Source organism: Furipterus horrens, unplaced genomic scaffold (assembly GCF_987537825.1).
Source record: "Furipterus horrens unplaced genomic scaffold, mFurHor1.1.pri manual_scaffold_6, whole genome shotgun sequence".
Taxonomy (NCBI): Eukaryota; Metazoa; Chordata; class Mammalia; order Chiroptera; family Furipteridae; genus Furipterus; species Furipterus horrens.
Window position 1 is genome coordinate 83,590,550 of NW_028327176.1, and position 19,901 is coordinate 83,610,450.

The following is a 19,901-nucleotide window of genomic DNA, read 5'->3' on the forward strand; positions in this document are numbered from 1 at the left end:
TAAAAAAGTGTTTTTAAAATAAGTTTTGTATTTTAGGACACTTTTAGATTTACAGAAACAAATTATGAAGCTAGTACAGAGTTCCTACATTCCTCATACCCAATTTCCTCTGTTATAAACATCTTATATTAGTATGGTACATTTGTTACAATTAATGAATATTGCTATATTATTATTATACTTCATTCAAATTTGCTTAGTTTTTCCCTAATATACTTTTCCTGCTCCAGAATCCCATCCAGGACACCATATTACATTTAGTTGTCATGTCTCGTTCATCTTCTCCTGGCTTTGACCATCTCAGACTTCTTATTTTTCTTTAAGTATATTTTTACTGATTATGCTGTTACAGTTGTCCCAATTTTTCCCCTTTGCCCTTCCACCTGGTATTCCCCCTTCTCTCCAGCAATCCCTCCCACGCCGATTAGTTTATGTTCATGGGTCATGCCTGTAAGTTATTTGGCTTCACCCTTTCCTATATTATTCTTAACATCCCCCTGCCTATTTTGTACCTACCTATTGTGTTTCTTAATCACTGCACCATTTCCCCCTTTCTTCCCCTTTCCCCTTTTGCTGATAACCCTCCAAATGATTTCCATACCTATGATTCTGTTCCTGTTCTGGTTATTTGCTTAGTTTGTTTTTGTTTTTGTTTTTGTTTTTTAAGATTCAGTCGTTGATAGTTGTGTTTTTGTCATTTTAATGTTCATAGTGTTGATCTTCTTTTTCTTAAATAAGTCCCTTTAATATTTCATACAATAATGGCTTGATGATAATGAACTCCTTTAGCTTGACCTTGTCTGGGAAGCACTTCATCTGCCATTCCAATCTAAATAATAGCTCTGCTGGAAAGAGTAATCTTGGTTGTAGGTCCTTGCTTTTCATCACTTTGAATACTTCTTGCCAGTCCCTTCTTGCCTGCAAAGTTTCCTTTGAGAAATCAGCTGATAGTCTTTTAGGCACCCCTTTGTAGGTTACTCTCTTCTTTTCTCTTGCTGCTTTTAAGATTGTCTCTTCCTCTTGAACCTTTGGCATTTTAATGATGAAGTGTCTTGGTGTGGTCCTCTTTGGGTCCTGCTTGTTTGGGACTCTCTGTGCTTCCTGGACTTGTATGTCTATTTCCTTCACCAAATAGGGAAGTTTTCCTTCATTATTTTTTCACATACGCTTTCAATTTTTTGCTCTTCCTCTTCTGCCTCTGGCACATCTGTGATTCAGATGTTAGCATGTTTAAAGTTGTCACAGAGGTTCCTAAGCCTCTCTTCATTTTTTTCAATTCTTGTTTCCCCATTCTGTACTGGTTGACTTTTTCTCTTCCCTATGTTCTAAATTATTGATTTGAACCCCAGTTTCCTTGTCTTCACCATTGGTTTAGTGTGGATTTCCCTTCATTTCATTTAGCATAGCTTTCACTTCTTCCCTTATGCGTTTGCCGTACTTAAGCATATCTGTCAAATCTGTGAGCATCTATCACCAGTGTTTTGAACTTTGCATCTGTTACGTTGGCTATCTCCTCATTTGTTAGGTTGGCTGTCTGCTCGTTGTTTAGTTCTCCCACTGGAACCTTGATCCGTTCCCTCTTTTGGGTCATACTTCTCTGTTTCCTCGTCTTGACAGGCTCCTGTGTTTATTTGCCTCTGTGTCTTAGGTAGAGATGTTGCACCTGTCATGTTGTGAGGGGCAGATCCTTAGGTATTCATCAGTACTCAGCGACTCGTTTCACCACGTTGTTGCGCTGTATGTGGGGGAGGGGTCTGAGAGGAAACAACGCTGCTTGCTCAGCACTCGCCCCTTTTCCAGGCACTTCTCCCACTTCTATATGGGACTGGTGCCTCTCTAGCTGTTACCCTGGCCATCATTCCTGAGTGGGTGGGTTTGCAGATGTTCTAGGACCATGGGGGCCCTTTAAACAAATGGACTCTGCTGAGAAACTGGCAGTTTCTTCTTCTGCCCCAACCCCCACTGGTTTTCACAGTCAAAAGCAATGAGGCTTTATTTACCCTGGCGCTGGAACCGTGAGCTGCTTGGTCTGACCTGGTGCTGGAAGTGCTCCCCAGGTGTCCCTCCTGACTTTTTAAAACGTGGGGCTGTGCTTTCCACCAGCCTGCCACTGCTGCAGCTGCTGCCGCCACCACACTGCATCTTCTCTGCCTCAGTTCCACCCTTCCTGCCTATCTGAGTATTTCTTCTTTATATTTTTGTTTGTTGGACTTCCATGCAGCTCAATTTTCTGGAATTCCTGGTTTTCTCTAGTTTTGAGGTAGTTGTACTCCTTCTTAGTTGTGGAGGGAAATGCAGCGTGTCTCTCTAGGCCTCCATCTTGGCGGGAAGTCTCAGACTCCTTATTTTTGATGACCTTGGCAGTTTTGAGTACTGATCAGGTATTTTGTAGAATGTCTCTTAGTAGGGGTTTGTCTGATGTTTTTCTCATGATTAGACTGGGTAATATGTTTCTGAGAGAAATACCACAGACATAAAGTACCATTTTAAGTTGCATATATATCCAGGGTATCATAGGTATATACCACACTATCAATATGATTTATCACTGTTGATTTTGATTTTGATAACCTGGCTGAGGTAGTGTTTGCCTTTCTAGGATGTCATATAATTTAAATTGTACATTGTACAGCCTTTTCAGACTGGCTTCTTTCACTTAGCAATGTGCATTTAAGGTTCATTTATGTATTTTCATACCTTGATAGCTCATTTATTCTTAGCATTGAATAATAGTTTATCATATGTTGTACCACTGTGTTTATTCATACACTTATTGAAGGATATCTTGGGTACTTTTTTTTTTGGCAATTGTGAATAAAGCTGCTGTAAACTTTCTTGTAAATATCTTGGAGCACAGTTGCTGAATCATATAGTAAAACTATGTTTAGCTTTATAAGAAATTGCCAACCTCTCTTCCAAAGTGACTGTGCCATTCTGCATTTCCACCAGCAATGAATGAGTTTCTATTGATTCACATCCTTGTTAGCATAGGGTATTGTCAGATTTTTGTGTTTTAGCCATTGCAATAGTTGTATAGTGATAGCGCATTGCTTTAATTTGCAATTCTCCAATGAAAACTGATGTGGAACATCTCTTCATATGTTTATTTGCCATTTGGATGTTTTCTTTGGTGAGGTGTCTATTTCGGTCTTTTGCCCATTTTTTAATTGTTTTTTTTTTATTTATTGCTGAGTTTTAATAAATTTTTTGTGTATTTTGGATACAGCTTCTTATCAGATAGATATGTGTTTTGCAAATATATTCTCCCAGTCTGTGATTTGTACTTTCATACATTTTAGCAGTGTCTTTTGCAGAGCAGACATTTTAAGTTTTGATAAAGTTCAACTTACAAACTTTTTCTTTCATGGATTGTGTTTTTGATATTGTATTTAAAAAGTCACACCACACCCAAGGGCACATATTTTTCTCCTCTGTTTTCTTCTAGAAGTTGTAGCGTTTTTGTGTTTTATTCTTAAGATCAGTGATCTGTGTTGAGTTAATTTTTGTGAAATATGTAAAGTATGTATTTAGGTTCACTTAATTTGCGAATGGACATCCTCAAATAGGTATAGCACCCTCTTTTAGTTTTTTTTTTTAAATTTTAATTGTATTTTTTTCATTACCATTTAACCCCCTTATACTCCCACCCTTCAGTTACCACACTGTTGCCTGTGACCATGAGTCCTTTTTCCTTTTTGACCCATCCTTCCACCCCCTAACCTCCCTCCATCCAATAGTTGTCATCCTGCTCTTTATGAATGTGTCTTTATTTTTCTTGTTAGTTTAATTTGTTCATTATATTCCGTATATAAATGAAATCATATGGTATTTGTCTTTCTCTGACTGGCTTATTTTACTTAGCATAATGTTCTCCAAGTCCATCCATACTGTCGCAAAGGGTAAAATTTTCTTCTTTTTTATGGCCCAGTAGTATTCCATTGTGTAAATGTTCCAAAGTTGTTTTATCCACTCATCTACTGATAGACACTTAGGCTGCTTTCATATCTTGGCGATTATAAATAACGTCCAGCACCATTTATTGAAAGACTACCCTTTCTCTTTGCTCCTTTACCAACGATCAGTTGCCTGTATTTGTGTGAGCCTATTTCTGGGCTCTTCATTCTGTTTCATTGGTCTATTTTGTTTATTCTTTTGTCAAGTCCACTGTTTGAAAGAGCTGCTGTAACTTTACAGTGAACTTGTATTGGCTATTCTGGGTCTCTTGCCTTTCCATGTAAACTTTAGAATCAGTTTATTGCTATCTATAAAAATAGCTTTCTGGGATTTTAATTGGGTTTGCATTGAATTTTAGATCAAGTTGTGAAGAATTGACATCTCATCAATATGATGTTTTTCAGTCTATGAGCATGGAATATTTATTTTCTTAGATCTTTGATTTCTGTCATTATGTTTTGCAGTTCTCTATCTTTAGATACTATGTATTAATTTTGGAGAGTTTTATGCCATTACTTCAAAAATATTTCTTATGAACTTGTTTTCTTCTTTTTTCTTCTTCTGATCTTTCACTTATACCCACAGTTCTTGGATGTTCTGTTCTTTTTTTCTCTCTTCATTCTTTTTATTTCACTTTGGAAACTTTTTATTGACCTGTCTTCAAGCTAAATGTTTTATCCTAGACTGTATCCAGTCTACTGCTGAGCCTATGAAGGACACTCTTTATTTTTGTTGCAGTATTTAGTTTTTTAGCATTTCCTTTTGATTCTCTCAGACTTTCTCTCTCTCTGCTTACATTATACACCTTTTACTGCATGTTGTCTACTTTTTCCGTTAGTGCCCTTCACCAGTTAATCATAGTTATTTAAAATTTTCCATTGGACAATTACCATGTCCATGTAATGTCTGAGTCTGATTCTGACCCTTCAGACTCTGTTTTTGGTCGACCTTTGTCATGTCTTGTGATTTTTTTGTTGAGGGTGAGACATATTATATTGGGTATTAGTTAATTGAGGTAAATAGTCCTTTAATATGAATGTTTATGTTACTCTGGCTATAGGAATTGATCTATTTTCTTTTTTTTTAAATACACTTTATTGATTATGCTATTACAGTTGTCCCCATTTCTTTTCCCTTCATTCCCCTCCACATAGTGACCCCCTCCCTCCAGTTGTCCCCCCCTTAGTCCATGCCCATTGGTTGTGCATATAGTTCTTCTCAACATCTTCCTGTCTACTACACTCCTTCCTACTATGCTTCTTAATTCCTGTACCATCTCCATCCCTTTCCACTTTCCCCCTCCCTGCTGACCTCCCCCAATAATGTTCCTCATACCTATAATTCTCTTCCCACTCTCATTGCCTACTTAGTCTGCCTTTGTTTCGGTTCCCTAGCTTCTGTTGTTGGTTGTTGTGATAGAGTTTTCATTTTAATGTTCATAGTTTTGATCCTCCTTCTCCTAAACAAGTCCCTTTAACATTTCATATAACAGTGGTTTGGATCTGATGAACTCCTTCAGTTTTACTTTGTCCTGGAAGCACTTTCTCTGCCCTTCTGTTTGGAATGACAGCTTTGCTGGATAGAGTAATCGTGGTTGTAGGTTTTTGCTTTTCATTACTTTGAATATTTCTTGCCAGTCCCTTCTTGCCTGCAGAGTTTCTTTTGAGAAATCAGCTGAGTCTTATTGGGACCCCTTTGTATGTAATTCTCTCCTTTTCTCTTGCTGCTTTTCAGATTCTCTCTTTATCATTAATTTTTGACATTTTGATTATAATGTGTCTTGGAGTGGTTCTCCCTGGGTCCAGTTTTTTGGAACTCTCTGTGCTTCCTGGACCTGTAAGTCTTATTTCCTTCCCCAAGTTCGGGAAGTTCTGCTTCATTATTTTTTCACATAATTTTTTCATTTCTAGTTCTTCTTCACCTTCTGGCAGCCCTATGATTCGGATGTTGGTCCGCTTATAGCTGTCCGATAAGTTTCTGAGCTTCTCCTCATTTTCCTCACTTTTTGTTTCCTCTTTCTGCACAGGTTGACTGTTTGTTCCTTCCCTATGTTCCAAATTGTTGATCTGATCCCTGGTTTTCTTTCCCTCACCACTAGTTTCATATGTGTTTTTGCTCATTTCAGCAGGAGTAGCCTTCATTTCTTCCCCATCTTGTTCAAGATCTGCTGTTATGTGTGTAAACATTTTTATAACCAAAGCTCTGAACTGAGCCTCAGAAAGATTTCCTATTTGTTGCTTCATTAGATTAGGTATTTGTTGTCTGGTCAGCTGCATCACCGGGATCTCTATGATGATCTGTGCCACCCTGACCATTTTGTGTTTACTTTGTTTAGGGGTAGAGTTGTCACACTTCCTATGCTATAGGGGATGGAGCCTGTGCACTCGTCACAACCGGGAGGTCCTTCTCACCATGCTGTGGCATTTTCTGTGGGGGTGGGGGTCCAAGGTGGATTCCTGCCGTTCACTCTCTGCTGAGAGACTAGGACCTCCTCCTCCATCCAAAGCAATGAAGGTCTGCCTTCCCCAGCTTTGGGATCACAAGCTGACGGGTCTGGTCTGCAGCTGAGGGTGCTCCCCAAGCACTTCTCGCCTCCCCCTAAATATGGGTGTCTGTGCTTATCACTGTCCTGCCTCTGTTGCTGCTGCCGCCGCCAACAGCACAGCTTGACCTCTTCACCCCAGCTTGGCCCCTCCTACCTGTCTGGACGAGCACCACTTCTTTATAACTTCATACGTTGGACTTCCATTTATTTTCTGGAACTTCTGGTTATTTCTGGTTTTGCGATAGTTGTATTCCTTAGTTGTGGAAGGAGACGAAGCGTGTCAGTCTAGGCCTCCATCTTATCCAGAAGTCTCCTATGTTTGTTTGCTTCCATGTCCCAGGGAGAGCTGTCGCTCCTACTATGTTGTAAGGGGCGGAACCTTAGATATTCATCAGTAACAGGTGACCTGTTTCACCACGTTGTGGCACTGTACTTGGGGGAGGGGTCTGAGAAGGAACAATGCCGCTTGCCCAGCACTCGCCCCTTTTCCAGGCAGTTCTCCCACTTCTGCACTGGACTGGCGCCCCTCTAGCTGCTGCTCTGGCTGTCGTTCCCAGAGGAGGTGTGCCTGCGGATGTTCTAGGTTCGTGGGGGCCCTTTAAACAAGCGGACTCTTCTGAGAGACTGGCAGTTTCTGCCTCCATCCCACCCCCCACTGGTTTGCACAGTCAAAAGCAATGAGGCTTGATTTTCCCCAGTGCTGGGACAGTGAGCTGCTCAGTCTGGTGCATTTCATTGCTTTGAATACTTCTTACTGGTCCCTTTTTTCCTCTAACGTTTCTTCTGAGAAATAGCTGATAGTTTTATGGGAACTCCTTTGTTGGTAACTTTTCTTTTCTCTTACTGCTTTTAAGATTCTCTCTTTATCTTTTAACCTTTGGAATTTTAATTATTATGTGTCTTGGTGTCGTCCCAACTTGTTTGGGACTCTGTGAATAGGGAGGTTTTCTTTCATTATTTTTTCACATAAGTTTTCAATTTCTTGCTCTCCCTCTTCTCCTTGTGACGTGCTTATGATTTGGATATTGGTCCATTTAAAGTTGTCCCCAAGGTTCCTAAACCTCTCCTCATTTTTTCTGCATTCTTGTTTCTTTTTTGTGTTCTGGTTGAATGTTTATTTCTTCCTTTTGTTCCATTGATTTGAATCCTGGCTTCTTTCCCTTTACTGTTGGTTCCTGTGTATTTTTCTTTATTTCACTTTGTGTAAGTTTCATTTCTTTCTTGATTTTTTGCCATGCTCTATGAGTCCTCTGAGCATCCTTATCCCTCGTGTTTTGAACTCTGCTTCTGATAGGTTCACTGTCGTGGACCTCTGACCAGCAGAGTCCACGACGTTGTGGATGAGGAAATAAAAGCACAGTGACTGCAAGAATCCTGTGGAGAAGGGGACAGAACTGGCCACTCTAGAGGAGAAAGCACAGTTTTCCCCTGCCTTAACAGGCTTTTATTGATTTCTTAGGTGGATTACATCCAAGAAAATTGTGAATCATAGTGCCAATCATTGCCTTATATGATTATTACTTTTACATGTCAGAGAAAAGAATGTTACACATGCATGGATGATAAGAATAACTTATCTAGCCATATCCTGTTCTTAGAAATTGGCCCAGCATAGGCTCTAAGAGACTGGTTCAAGGTTACACGCTGAACATCTGTTGTTCTCAGCCCAGGATGAGGGGGTCCTTTAGCAGAAAGCAAGCTTTTTAACTATTATATAAACACAGGCCTGGTTCCCCACGGGAAAACCGGTGTGTGGAGTGGTCCTGTGTGCCACCACGCTCCCAGTGGTTTTCCACTCTGGGGCTGAGCTACATTTGTCACCACCAAGCACCCCGGCTTCCCATAGTTCACTATCTCCATTTCATTTATTTCTTTTTCTGGGTTTTGTTCTGTTCTTTCATTTGGGTCATGTTTCTTTGCCTCTTCAATTTGGCAGCCTCTTTATGTTTGTTTCTGTGTATTAGATACAGCTGCTTTGACCCCCTGTCTTAGTATTGTGGCCTATGTAGAAAAAGCACCTATAAATTGTGTGTGGAGGGGAAGCATAAGGTAATTGCAAGGCAGGGCCACCCACTTTACTGCTTTTTGGCTCTGTTTGTGGTGGGGGGCTAGGAGAGAGGACAGTGTTGCTGCCTGTCTTCTGGCAATTTGCCCAGCACTTGCCCCATTTCCAGTCACTTCACCCACTTTCCATATTAAATTGGGGCCCTTCCAGTTGGTGTCCTGGGTTTGCATACATTCTCAGGCCATATGGGCCCTTTAAGCAGTGAGGTTCCAGCAGTTTATTCTGCCGCCCCAACAGCCACTGGGTTTTACAGCCAGAGATAATGGGGGTTTATCTTCCTGGTGCTTGGAACTGTGGGCTATGTGGTTTGGCCTTGGTCTGGGATTGGTTGCTCCCAGGGTATCCCTCCTAATTTTTGTCCACCACATGTGAATGTGCGACGGTCTATTCTGCCATTGCTGCTGCTTATCTGAGCCACACCACCTCTCTGCCCCATCTCCACAACCCTACCCTTCCTACCCGTGTGGATGAATGTGGCTTCTTTAAATCTTTGGTTGTTGGACTTCCATATGGCTTGATTTTCTTTTGGTTCTAGTTATTTGGTTTGGGGATTTGGTTGTGATTCATTCTATGGTTGTATGAAGAGGTGAAGTGTGTCTACCTATGCCCCCATCTTGACCAGACGTAGGCAGTTGTCCCTTTTCTGAGACCTTCCCCACAGAGCCAACAGGTGGGTGCCATATCTGAGACTCCGTCAACTTGGCTAACACTGTTTGCCCCTCCCTAAGATTCCCTGAGGCTCCATCCCACCCAACTTATGGGCCCACCAAACTGTTAACTGTGACTTTTCCATATGAATGGCTGGTCTTGGCTCATGCTTCACAACTTCCTAACTCCTAATCAAATAAGCAACAGTTGGCCTCAGTGAGCCCTCAGCCCCATACCTCTTGCTAAGTGTCCCTAGTCCCCCACTAGCAGCAGCCAGCCTGGATTTACAGCTTGGTGTTGCCTGAGAATCTCCTAGCTCAGCACAAGTAGTAGCCACTTCATATCGTTTTATAGCTCACACATGGTGGCAAGGAGCAGAACACAAGTGGGAGCTGAACTTCGCCTGCACCACCCAGGAAACCCCAGAGTCTGTGCATCCTGTAGACAGCTACAGACCACATCTGGGCTCTACAACCCTGCCCCTGCACAGCTGATACTCTGCAGAGGGTGGAGGTTGGTGGTCACTGGTCATAGCCAGTCCTTGTAGCTGACTGGCCTGGGTAAACCCCTCCCATTGACCTGCCAACAGCAATCAAGGTGCAACTATTAGAGGGGGATATACTCAGCCACACAAAGGGCACACCTTGAGTACCGAGCTTGGGTGATAGGGGAGGCTGTGGCACTGGACCCTACAGGATCCCTACTACATTTGGCCATGCTACCAAGACAGGGAGTCATAGCAACTCTTATCTAATACAGAGAAACAAACACAGGGATGGATGCTGCCGATATGAGGAGACAAAGAAATGTGGCCCAAGTGAAAGAACAGATCAAAACTCCAGAAAAAGATATATTAAAAAAAAAAAGAAGAAATTGGAGATAAGCCATCTTTCAGATGCAGAGTTCAAAATATTAGTTATAAGGATGCATGGTGAACTTATTGAGGACCTCAACAACATAAAAAAGATCCAGTCAGAAACAAAGGGTTCACTAATTGAAAACAGAACAGTTTACAGGGATACAACAGTAGATTGCATGAAGCCGAGAATCAAATCAATTATTGGAACATAAGGAAGCAAAAAACAAGCAATCAGAACAAGAAGAAAAAATAATCTAAAAAAAACCATGGTAGTGTAAGCGGCCTCTGGGACAACTTCAAGCATTCCAACATTCTAATCATAGTGTTGCTAGAAGAAGAAGAAGAAGAGCAAAAAGTTGAAAACTTATTTGAAAAAACAATGAAAGGAAAATTCCCTTATTTGTTGAAGGAAACAGAAATGTAAGTCCCAAACAAGATGGATGCAAAAGGCCCATTCCATAATTAAAATGCCAAAGTTTAAAGAGTGAATCTTAACAGTAGGAAGAGAAAAGCAGTTATGTAAAAGAGAGTTCCCATAAGACTGTCAGCTGATTTCTCAAAAGATAGTTTGCAGGCTAGAAGAGACTGGCAAGAAATATTCAAAGTCATGAAAAACAGAGACCTATAGCTAAGATTGCTCTACCTAGCAAAGATATTATTTAGAATCAAAAGGCTGATAAATCTTCTCAGACAAAAAAACTGAAGAAATTTATCATCACCAAACCATTATATGAAAAGTTAAAGGGACTTAACATTTGAAAATGAAGATCAAAACTATAAAAAATAAAATGGCAATAAATACATATCTAGCAACAATTGAATCTAAAAATCAAACTAAGCAAACAAAAACAGAGATGGAATAATGGATATGGAGAGCATTTTGATGGTTGCTAGATGGGAGCGGGGAGTGTGGGGGAAGTGGGGGAAGATGTGAGGGGATTAATAACTACAAATGGGTAATTACAGAATAGCCATGGGGATGTAAAGTACTGTATAGGAAATGGAGTAGCCAAAGAACTAATGCATGACCCATGGACATGAAAATAGTGTGGGGATTGCCTGAGGGAGAGGGGGGGTGCTGGGTGGAGGGGAACAAAGAGGGAAAAATTGGGATGACTGTAACAACATGATCAATAAAATGTAATTAAAAATAATAACAAAATAACCCTGGCTGGTATGGCTCAGTGGATTGAGCACTGGCCTACGAACCGAAGAGTCACTGGTTCGATTCTCAGTCAGGGCACATGCCTGGGTTGCAGGCCAGGTCCCCAGTTGGGGATGTGGGAGAGGCAACCACACATTGGTTCTTCTCTCCCTCTCTCTCAAAATAAATAAATAAAAATCTTTAAAAGTAAAAAATAAAGAGAATTTAAAAAATAACAAAACAAAACCTCTATAACATAACATAGAAAAAGTCTAGATCACGTGGGGTATGGTCATGAAAATGTTACAACTTATATGTATAGTTTTATGCTATTTATCGCATGTTCAGGTTCACATAACCACTGCTACATTCAAGATACAAACTATTTCATCAACACAAAGATATCTCTTGATTGTTTCTAGTTTTTGGCTATTACAAATTAGGTGTACCTTATGCATTTAATGTAATTATTGGTATAGTAGAGTTGTATGTTATTTTTTCTTTTTCTTTCCCCCCTTTTTTTCCTGTCTGTTTTCTGATATTTGCCTTTCTGGGATTACTTGAACATTTCTTTTAGAATTCCATTTTAATTTATCTGTAATACTTTTGAGTATCTCTATAGATGTTTTCAGTGGTTTCTCTAGGTATTATATGATACATAATAGAGCTCTTCACAGTCTATTGTTATCACATTTTATCAGTTTAAGTGTAGAAATAGAAAATAGTGCCTTCCTTTAAATCTTTTTGCCCTTCCCCATTTATAATTGTCATTATAGATACAGATTTGTTATTTGTTCTGCCCAGGACTTAAGTTCCTTTATTGTTAGTGCTCAGGTTTTTCACTGATGTTTGCTTACTCTAAGAATTTATATATTATATTAGTTATTATTTCTTTGAATATTGTGTTTAGTCTCTCCTTCTGGAATTTTGATTAGGTGACTATTGGACTTTTCATTCTGTTTTTTATGTCTCTTAACCTCTCTTTTTTATTTTTTTCCTGCACTATATTATAGAGAATTTCTCTGATTTTTTTCCCCAACTTACTAATTGTCTCTCCTGCTGTATCTGTTGTGTTCTTAAAGTCATCTATTGATTTTAAAAAATTATTTTAATTATATTAGTTTAATTTTTTGAAGTTTTCTTTGGTTCTTTTTAAAAATGCTGGTTCTTTTAACTTTTTATTATATAATGTTATTGCTTATTTTATGTCAGTATGTAAACACAACTATTCTTAAGTTTCTGTTGGAAAACACTACAATCTGAAGTTCCTGGGGATCTAATTTAGTGAGTTTTGACTCTCACGAAGTTTGGGTTATTACTTAGTGTTTTTAAAATTTGAATTATGAGCTGATTTTCAACACACCTTTATCTGAGGTTTAGTTCTTTGCCTGGGTTGAGGGTATGTCCCTCCAGAGAAGTTTTGTGTTTATTTCTGCCAAGTGTTCTAGGATATATGATCATCCTAGAATGGGATTTTATTTTGATTTCTTATCTCCAGATTAAGAATTCCCAAGGAAGACTTCTGGTTGTTACTGTTACCCTGAGCCTAGCAATGGTTAGTAGACAAACTGATTTTGTCTAGTCTGACCTTTTCACTTACATTATAGTCCTCAGCGCTTTATGTGGGATTTCTTAGTTCTAATACTTGCATTGCTGACATCTCTATGGACTCATCTTTTGTTTCTGAGTTAGGACACAAGACCCTGGACTACTGAGACAAGCAAACTTCAGCCATATCTAACATAACCTCAGTTCATAGTACATCCCTTACGAATTATTACAAGTTTTGTTATACACTTAAAAGGATGCTTCTTTATATTTTAGGATGCTTCTTTATATTAGAGGACTTCCAGATAATCTAGTTTCCATAATGCCAGAAATTATATTCTGTTTACTTATTGACTGTGAACTCTATGACGGCAGGGCCATCTACTATAGGTTCCTTAACACCTGGTACCTGGTACATACTGGACACTTAATAAATGTAGAATGAATGAAATGCTGTTTATTACAGAATTATTATAGTAGTGAAAAACTGAAATGAACCTAAATTTCTAATAAGTGACTAATGAAGTAAATCTCTTGCTTATATAATATTTTTCAGTTAGAAAATGATGATTTAGAGGGCTGTATTATAGACTGAAAATTATTAAAGATTACGGGTAGGTGAAAAAAATCAGGATTTAATTTTGAATTTATAGTACGGTAACTTTAAAATATGCATAACACTGAATATGAAAACACACAAAAAAATAGTGAACACCAAAATAATAATAATAACTTATGTTAGAGTAGTAGATTGAGGATCCCTTTTTTCCCTTTCTTCTCTAAACTTCCTATAATGTGATTCTATGAAAATACTAAGAAGAAAAAGTGTTTATTAGTGTTCTTAAAGGTTTTTAGATTTGAATACACTAAGGTTGATGAAACATAAAATTTTCAGAATTAATTTTATTATTAAAATGTTTACAGAGTGTTGTATGAAGATACAGAAAAAGATCTTTCTGATACTCAGCGACACCTTGCTAAGAAAAAATATGAGCTACAGCTTACTCAAGAGAAAATTGTATGCTTGGATGAAAAAATTGGTGAGTTATTTTTTTCCTGATGTTACTTTTTTAAAAGTCTGGTAGAAAAATATTTTGTTTTCTTCAATTATAGGTAAACTTGGAGGTAGGCCCTTAAATTAAAAGTTTATGAGTCGATCATGGAAAAATATGTTTTTCATTGATAGTCAACTTTTTAACTTAGATTTAGGACCATAAATACTTAAGACATGGCTTCATATTTTTCAATGAAAAAATATCTAAACAAAGCAGCAAAACTTTATAATTTATGATCATCGCTTTTAAATTTACAAGTTTTTATATGATATTGTGGCTTTTTCATGGCTATTGTAATGAAACTTGGTACACATATATTACTTTTGGTGGAAAGTGTACATATATTTGACTATATCTATGAGATTACTTGGGTTGATAGAGAAAATTATTTTTACAAAGTCTCCTATTTATATTTCTTACCAGTGACCTCTATGAAAATATGGCCATAATTTAATCTTTATAACTGTAAAGTAAAATTTTGGTTAGGACTCTAAAAGAGCCCATTTTAAAACAGAAGAAATATTTTTAACATTTACTATTATGTAGTTCAAACTGTCTGTCATAAATAATTAGGTGGGTAGACATGCTTTTCATTGAGATAGAAAATATTTAAAAATATATATAAAGGGAATATTGAAAAACTCATTTTTAGATATTTTAAGTCTTAAGTAAAAATGTAAAGTAAACCATTAAATAGATAAGTTTTTATCTCTGAAGAGAAACCTAAGCTAAAGATATACATTTGGAACATAGCATATAAATGATATTTTAAAACCATAAAGTCATGTAGAGAAAATATAAATAATGAGAAGAGGATCCAGGACTGAGTAAGAAGGAGCTGAAGAAGTAGGAAGAAAACCCATAAACGTTATTTTGGGAGGCAAGAGAGCAAAATGTTTTAAAAAGGAGGGGAGTAGCATCAATTGTCAGAGACATTCGAGAAACAAAAATAAGATGGAAAAATGTTGATTGGATTTGGCACACTGGAGATTTTGTAACACTGACAGTTTGGATTGAGTGTTGGATGTGGAAGATGGAATAAGTTAAGGAATGACTGGGAAGTGAGGAAGTAGAGACAGGAGAGAATAGAAATCTCTGGAGAAGTTTGGCCACTAAGAGTAGCAGAAAAATGGATGGTAGGTAGCTTGAGGTTCAGGATTTCTTTTAAATCTAAGAACTGTTGGAGCTGTTTCAGAGCTTTCATTTATTTATTTATATTATACCAATGGGAATGAACTCAGATATCAACACCCAAAACATGTGGTTTGCCTCAAAGCTAGTACTTCCCAGAAAAGGGAATTGATGTGTTCTCAAGTACTATAGAGATCATCCTCTTGGCATATGATATTGCTTCTCTTAGTGCTGTACTGGATGGCTGTTGGCAGGGATTACCTAGGGATCTACCAGTGGTTTTCAAACTTCAGGGTGCGTCAGAGTCACCTGGAGAGCTAATAAACATCAATGGAGCCAGGCTCCTTGGGGTAGGATATAGCCAAGGCTTTTGTATCTTTACCAGTTTTCTCAAGAGGTTGTCAAGTTTTGTGGTGCATTAGAATCACGTGGGACGGGTGCTTATTAAAACATAATTGCTCTATCCACTCAGAATTTCTAATTCAGTAGGGCTGGGGTTCCCAAATGATGTTGATGGTGCTGGTTGAGAAACCACACTTTGAAAACTACTATTATATGTATACCTATCATTTAGGCCTTTAGCATTGACATTGGCTTGCCAGTGTTTTTACAAATCAAATCAGATGTCCTGGGATAATTTTTTTCTAGGAATTTTTAGTAAAAATTCAGAAAGTTAAAGAAATTTTGAATATTAGAAGATATTTCACTCTGAAGATTATTCAATATTTTGTTAAGATCTGTTAGTTACCAATTTATATATAACAGTAATTCTAGTCTAGAGCACAGAGAAGGAAAACTCTGACTCCAAAAAACCTCCGCTGCCTTGCGGCATACCTCTTCAGGGGAAAGGCTAAGGGAGTGAACCCCGACAGAAAATCCGGAGCCGGAGTCCCTAAGGCGGTTTGACGTTGTAGTCAACACCGGCAACTCCTGCGGCGCACCTGAAGCCAAGCTGTATTGACTCCGTCTCTCCCTTGGACCCTTCAGCTGCGAAGAGAGGGGGGGTCTGCTGCATGGGCAACAGCAGACCCTCCATATCACCCTGCCCAGGCTCTGTAGCTTCAGCTTCACTGGAGAGGACACTCCAGCGTCATCGCAAGATGTCGATTCAACACGGGAGGAGACAGATACCGTGTCACTCCCGAGTCGGACTGCACAACCATTCTCGGCGGTGCAGATAGACTCTTAAGAAGCTACACCATCGTCTCTCGAGACGGACGGCTGCCGACGACGAGAGTCTAGAGCAAGGGAAAATGAGGGGGGAGAATGGTTGTTTTAGTATTCCCCTCAAGTTCATCTGCCTACATTCTCCTCCCTGCAGCAAATATAAACCTACTTTGAGAACTTGTAATATAGAGCTTTCCTTTGCTATTCTTATTCAACTGTGTTAATTGTGCTTTTACATTTTATGAGTTACTTAGAATTTCATGGTTCACCCTAATTTTCAGTCACTAACAACAAAAACCATGTTTTTATTTGGGGTACAGTACTCACTTTTAGTCACTGAATCTAATACAGGACAACTTAGTTTGAAAAGTATTTCAGTCTGCTTGAACTGGAAAAAAATTATCTTGATTTAAAATGCCTTTATGATTACATACTTAGATAATTTTACAAGGCAAAGTATTGCCCATCGAGAAGAAATCAGCATTCTTGGTACAACCCTCAGTGATATGGCTAAAGAAAAGGAATGCCTGCAAGCATGCTTGGATAAAAAATCTGAGAATATTGCATCCCTTGGAGAGAGTCTGGCAATGAAAGTATGTTCTAAGAACTGTTGTTTAAAAGAAATGTTTGCACTTGCATTGAATAAAATAATAGGATTCTTTCAGATTTATTCTAGAGAGCTGAAACTTTATGATTTTGAAATATCTCAGGATAGTCTTAAGAAATATGTGTTCTTTCATCAATTTATGATTAGCATAAACTGACAATAACTAATTCAAATATCAAAATGTGAAGCATGAAAAAAAAAGTGAAGCATGATAAGATAGCAGTGAGGCTGATTTCTTTTTGAAAGCGCACCAGAACTTATATTTTCAGGTAGCCATATTGGGAGGCAATATATTTATTCTGTTAAAATTGTCTTTGTAATTGTATTCAGAGCTAGATGGACATTTTTATGTCATCCTTAGTCATTGAGACTGGGTGATAATGGAGCTGGTAAATAAAGCTGGATGATATCTCCAGCCCTCAGTTTTTGTTGTTCAAACAAAATAAAAGGTGTTGCCAAAAAAGGCAGGAAGATATTGATACCCTTTTCTAGCTCATAAACTGATTGTGAAGGCAATTCCAACACTGTTTTCCACACATCTTAAACAAAGGCAGCATCTTTGGAATAAGGTCTTTCCTCTCTCTAAGAGAACTAATTTATTCATTTATTCATCCATTCATTCAACAAACATTTATTGACATGTACCAGGTATTATGTTAGAAACAGAGAAGGAGGGAGCATGCCTTCCTAAGATTATAGTATAATTGGGGGAGAGATAAATAAAGATGCTATTATGATAGAATGTGCTAAGTGCCATATGATGTATGCACAATGTGGGGTTGGCGTTTGGCAGAAACACACTTGATTTAAGTTGGGGGTTGGATTAGGTGAGGAGGGAAATCTAGAAAGCTTTCCAGGAGGTGATGGTGCCTGAACTTCCCTGAAAATTAACTAAGAATTAGCCAGGAAAAGATTTTAGAGAAAGGGTACAGTGAGAGAAGTGGTGATTCAGACAGGCAAATACTTTTTACAGAAAGGGAAATCCAAACAGAGCAACTTAAATGAAAGCGCAGTGGCTTTCATAAGAGAATTTCATGGGATTTCTAGATAGTTTAGTATGTCTGGAGAATACATTCCAAAGAGGAAAGTATGGGGTGCGGATAGGGAGCAAAAGGTGAAATGGGATAGATAAACAACAAATTATTAAAATATAATTACTGTTGGGTTTAGATTATCATCATCAATATAGTGAATCAGATAAAATAATTAAACAAAAAATGACAATTAGATCTTCATTTTAAAAGAAATATTCTTGAACTTGCTAATCCATGTAAAAGATGGATTATAGGGAAATGAGAATAGTAACAAGGACACTAGTTAGGAGTAAAATGATAAGAACTGTTAGGATAGTGGCAGTACCTGTGACAGAAACAGATCTGTTAAGTAAGATTGACAAGATGTGTTTTCTCACTTAGGGACCATGTGAATAGTGTCTGTGCATGAAGTGGGAAACAGGCTCAGAGAGGAAGACTATTGATATGCCTTTGGGACATGTAACTGGAATATTCATAGGCTCTTAGATTTTCACGTTTGGGGAGAAAATTTGAGTTAATAAATTTGGGAATCATGAGCCTAACAGAAGCCATCAAAGTACATGAGATAGTAAATTTTGGTTTACTTGTTTAAAAGGCTGACTTGTTACTTTGTAATCTATACCTTAATACTTTTCAAAATTTTATGGTTTTTAGGGGTAGAGTCTTGTTTCTCATATTTAAAACACTTCTTCAATAGTTAAGATGATTTTCTTTAAAAAACTAACACTTAGAAACAAATTATTCAGATCTTTCTGAATATCTTCCCTCTGCTATATATATCTTTTACATTTCTTCCATTCTGCTGATAGTACCAACATTATCTTTTCCTTCACAAGGAATATTGAGTTGCAAGTTCATTTCAAATCGAGAACTTTATATAAGATCACAAACATAAATACATTCCTCCTTGAAGGGAAAAAGATGTTTTAAATCAGGGTTAAACATTCAAAAGAAGAAATGTTTTCTACAATGATATTTCAGAGCTGAATTTACAAATACCGTATGGTGAAAAGCAGTAGTTTTACAGCCTAATCTGGATATTACAGAAATAATTTCTGTGGAAAAGTTTATACTATAATAAATAAGGTGAAGTTTTTTAAAAAAAATCTTATTGGCAATCATCGTTGATAAAGATGTCCTACTACATACTAGTTAAAGTGAGAAAACTCAATAGCAAGTTCACAGATTTTTGAGGGATAAAAGCTAGAATTATTTGTGTAATATTTTAGTGTGTTTTTTTCTCTTAAGTAAATTTTTGACAATCTTGTTCAGAATGAATATGTAACAATTAACTTGAATCTGTGTGTCTGGTTGGACAAACATATTGGGTTGTACAAAAATATTAAATTGATAATGATGGAATAGAGTTCAACAGTTTGAGAAATGGTGAGATATTAGGGCAATATTAAGAGAAAAATAGGACAAATGGGATATATTATTGGATCCTGCCCAGTAATTTTGTTGCCCTTGATACTTTACAATGTTCTTGGATAATCTTACTTTCAAGATGAATTTCTATGGATAAAAAAAAGTCCTTTTAAGGCCTATAAACCACATTTAAGCGTAACCAAGTAATGACTTTTGGAAACACTGAAAGTTCAGTTAGTTTTTCAGAATTCATTTAGAAATGTTTTAAATTATATTTCAAAAGCATGTGTTAATATTCCATTTTAAGCAGTATTTTCTTTTTGAGTTTTTCCTCCATTGGCTATGCTTTGCTAATGGATATGTTAACCATATCCCAGTATCCATTACTGCGAGGTTGGAATCTGCTGCATTCATTCTACCAGAAAGCAGAACGGGAAACTGGAGCTAAAACTACCCTGGAGAGAACCACATGAATAAAGAAAGATAATACCTACACATGTGCGCGCACACACACAACTAAACTGCCTTTCTAATGAACAGGAACAGAACTAATTCAAAAATATAGACTTAGTTTTTCATCTTGTTTACTTGGTTGCCAGTGATTTCAAAATTCAAAGGCAAAGTGAAAACTAGTTATTTAGTGAAAGAACAGTTTTCCTACTTTTTTAAGGCTATTGTCAACCTAAGTGTCTGTGAATAGTATCTATAACTAGTTCACATCAACAAGAATTTTCAAAGGAGGAGGTGTGGGAATGCTATTGATGGCATGAAAATAA

The 19,901-nt window shown here is 37.7% G+C and overlaps 1 protein-coding gene across 6 annotated transcripts in view; it reads left to right on the forward strand.

Annotated features, from left to right (window-relative positions):
- The window catches only part of LOC150006664 (testis-specific gene 10 protein), a 115,274-nt gene that overhangs the window by 22,566 nt on the left and 72,807 nt on the right, over positions 1-19,901 (forward strand). For all 6 annotated transcript variants that reach the window (XM_090281975.1, XM_090281973.1, XM_090281974.1 and 3 more), the window contains 2 exons: positions 13,688-13,803; positions 16,555-16,709. In XM_090281975.1, the coding sequence (XP_090138101.1) occupies positions 13,688-13,803; positions 16,555-16,709 (271 nt within the window). The remainder of the gene's footprint in view (positions 1-13,687; positions 13,804-16,554; positions 16,710-19,901) is intronic.